Genomic DNA, 2,694 nt, shown 5'->3' on the forward strand with positions numbered 1-2,694 from the left:
AGCTCCGAAAGAAAAAATATTTTTTTTAATATTTTGAAATAGCCGCAATTTCGTATTTCTACAGACTATATACTTGGCAAACTCGTCAATTTCAACTAGTAATTATACATAGTTTTAATTAAATTAATCAAAAATTAAGGGGATAGAACTACCTCTTTTTTCCTCTTGGGATCTTGTACTATTATATACATCTGAGCCCTGTTTCATAATAAAGTACAAACTAATACTATTAGTATTGTAGATTTATCTTAATTCAATTATATTGACTTGTACAATAACTTGTACTTTAGTATTTTTTAATTCCTGTGATATCACTAATAGTCCTCCCTATCTGAAAAAAATAAGTATTAGTATTATTACCACACTAGTTTCTACATTTGTACTATCAACTAATACTTAATGCTAATTAGTTGATTAGCTTTCATTATGAAACAGGGCCCTGGACGTCTCTAGTCAACAATAGATAATTGGCAGTTGGCAAGAGACCACGTGCATGCAGAATTGACAAAGATGCGACAGAGTCTGTAGAGCTATCTAAAATATAATTGCAATATAAATATATGTGCAAATATATATATATATATAACTATTACACCTACGAAATTGCTTATTATAAAATATTGTATAGTACATTCAACTAGCTTTAATTTGAGTATTAGAAGTCTAATAGTTCCTGAGGTATAGATTTTATTAAACCATACGTTTATCAACTTAAATCAAAAACGTATCCAGTTCATTTCGAAATTTTCGAAAACCTTTTCGACAGACAAGGAGTTGATTCTTAAATGTGTTTCTTGGAAATATCGATAGTTTGATTTTCAAAACAAATAGCAATCATGATGGCACTTAATATCAATCTTCAATAACCTTTTCATAAAGGTTAATTCTTACTTATCTTTACAGATGGGGTGACAGAATTATTACTATTTGATAAATTAGGAAACAAGATTAAGTAGCCAGCTAGTAAATGTTAAGGTAAAACGCGTTTCGGTTGTTCCCCAAAATGAACTCTTGTTGATTATACCGGAGGATTCTAGTTAGTTTGCGGTGAGCGGTTAGATGCCTTACCAGATAGGTTGTTGGGAGCCTCGGTGATATGGAAACAGAAGAAATGTTCAAAGAAGTGAAGAAATATTCAATCATTAAGGACCGTACTTCGGTAGATCTCGACAAGAAGCCAGAAAGAAAAAGTAGCAGTATAAAACAACTCTGGCATTTGGAAGGTAAATATCTTTACTTCAATTTATCTTATTGATTTCTAAAATCGTTTACTTTCACTCATCCAAAAATGGAAGGAACAATCACTTCTTGACCAGATACAAGATCACCATTACTCTTCGTCGTAAACCTATCGACTACCCTACAGTATACTTTAATAATATTGCTCTTACCCGTGTAGAACAGATCCGCCACCTTGGACTACATCTGGATAAACGACTAACTTGGAATTCTCACACAAGACTCAAAATACAGGAAACTGCACGTCGATTCCAAATATTACAACACTTACTAGGCAAACGGTCTAAACTTCCAATCCATTACAAAAGACTGATCTACATGACTATTATAAGGCCTATCTGGACTTGAGTTGAGCTTTGGGGCTCCACTAAACCTTCGAATTCCTCTCGTATCCAATCCTTACAATCTATAATCCTTCGTAAAATCCTCAATGCTCCTTACTTTGTCACTAATAAAATCATCCATAACGACCTCAATGTTCCCTATGTAACCGATCTAGCCCGAACCAGAGATCAATAAACACTTTAATCGCCCAAACCCGCTAGTTTCTAACCTTGCTTTCTCTTCCAGTCCTGACAATCCTTCGAGCAGTGGTGCCCGATAACAAAAACTTTAAATATTAATTACCCACCTATTCAAAATGGAATTTTCCCACTAGTGGGAAATTGAATTTTACGTTGAGTTCAAAGTGGGGTTTGATCAAAATTAAATAAATAGTAAGTTAGATAAACCATCGGTAAATTCTCCTAGGTTAGTTGGAAATCAGATAAAACTTGTTGAGAAATTTTATATCCTCCCCCCTCAAACAAATGTAGTAACGTCCTACATATGTATACAGAATATAGATAATATTTATATAAGTTCTTTTTGGAAACATGAATTAAAATTATGTCATATATAAGAAGATAGTCAGGGTTGCGGTCGAAAGAGAAACAAAAATAGTTTACAACTATTTATTATCTATTACAATTATTAACTATTTATTGGACCATATTCCTTTCAACATTAACTATTTATTATTATTATTACAACTATTATATATCAATTTTTACGGTAAACTATATATACATATATAAAATTATGTCAATTAATACCTAATTAGTACTGGGGGGACGAGACGGACGGGTTGGAGCGCAGATCCCATTGCGCTCGGTTCGGAACGTCGTGGGTTCGATTCCCACCTGGGGCAGTTAAACATTCATTTTTCGTTGGTCCCGAAGAATGAATCTTGACAATCCCACATTGGTTAGTACGCGGCGGCAACCTAGATAGACGCCAGGGGTTGGCAAAAAGGACCACTAGGCCAACTTGCCGGACTTGTTCCCCCCACCAAATACCAGTACCAGTATTACCTAATTAGTAAATATAAAATAAATGCTTCATATCTAGTTTCTGATTATAAATCCTAATGATGCTATAAGTATATATGTGGTAACACTGTTAATAACAGTAGTG

General features: G+C 33.7%; 1 protein-coding gene across 1 annotated transcript in view; it reads left to right on the top strand.

Moving 5' to 3' along the window:
• Positions 1 to 730: 730 nt before the first annotated feature.
• Positions 731 to 2,694, top strand: part of LOC106689737 (uncharacterized) — a 10,107-nt gene continuing 8,143 nt past the window's right edge. Inside the window, exon 1 of the mRNA XM_014434894.2 lies at positions 731 to 1,223. Coding sequence (XP_014290380.1) covers positions 1,097 to 1,223 — 127 coding nt within the window. The 5' untranslated portion in view covers positions 731 to 1,096. The remainder of the gene's footprint in view (positions 1,224 to 2,694) is intronic.

Source organism: Halyomorpha halys, unplaced genomic scaffold (assembly GCF_000696795.3).
Source record: "Halyomorpha halys isolate HHAL.00 unplaced genomic scaffold, Hhal_1.1 Scaffold1444.1, whole genome shotgun sequence".
NCBI lineage: Eukaryota > Metazoa > Arthropoda > Insecta > Hemiptera > Pentatomidae > Halyomorpha > Halyomorpha halys.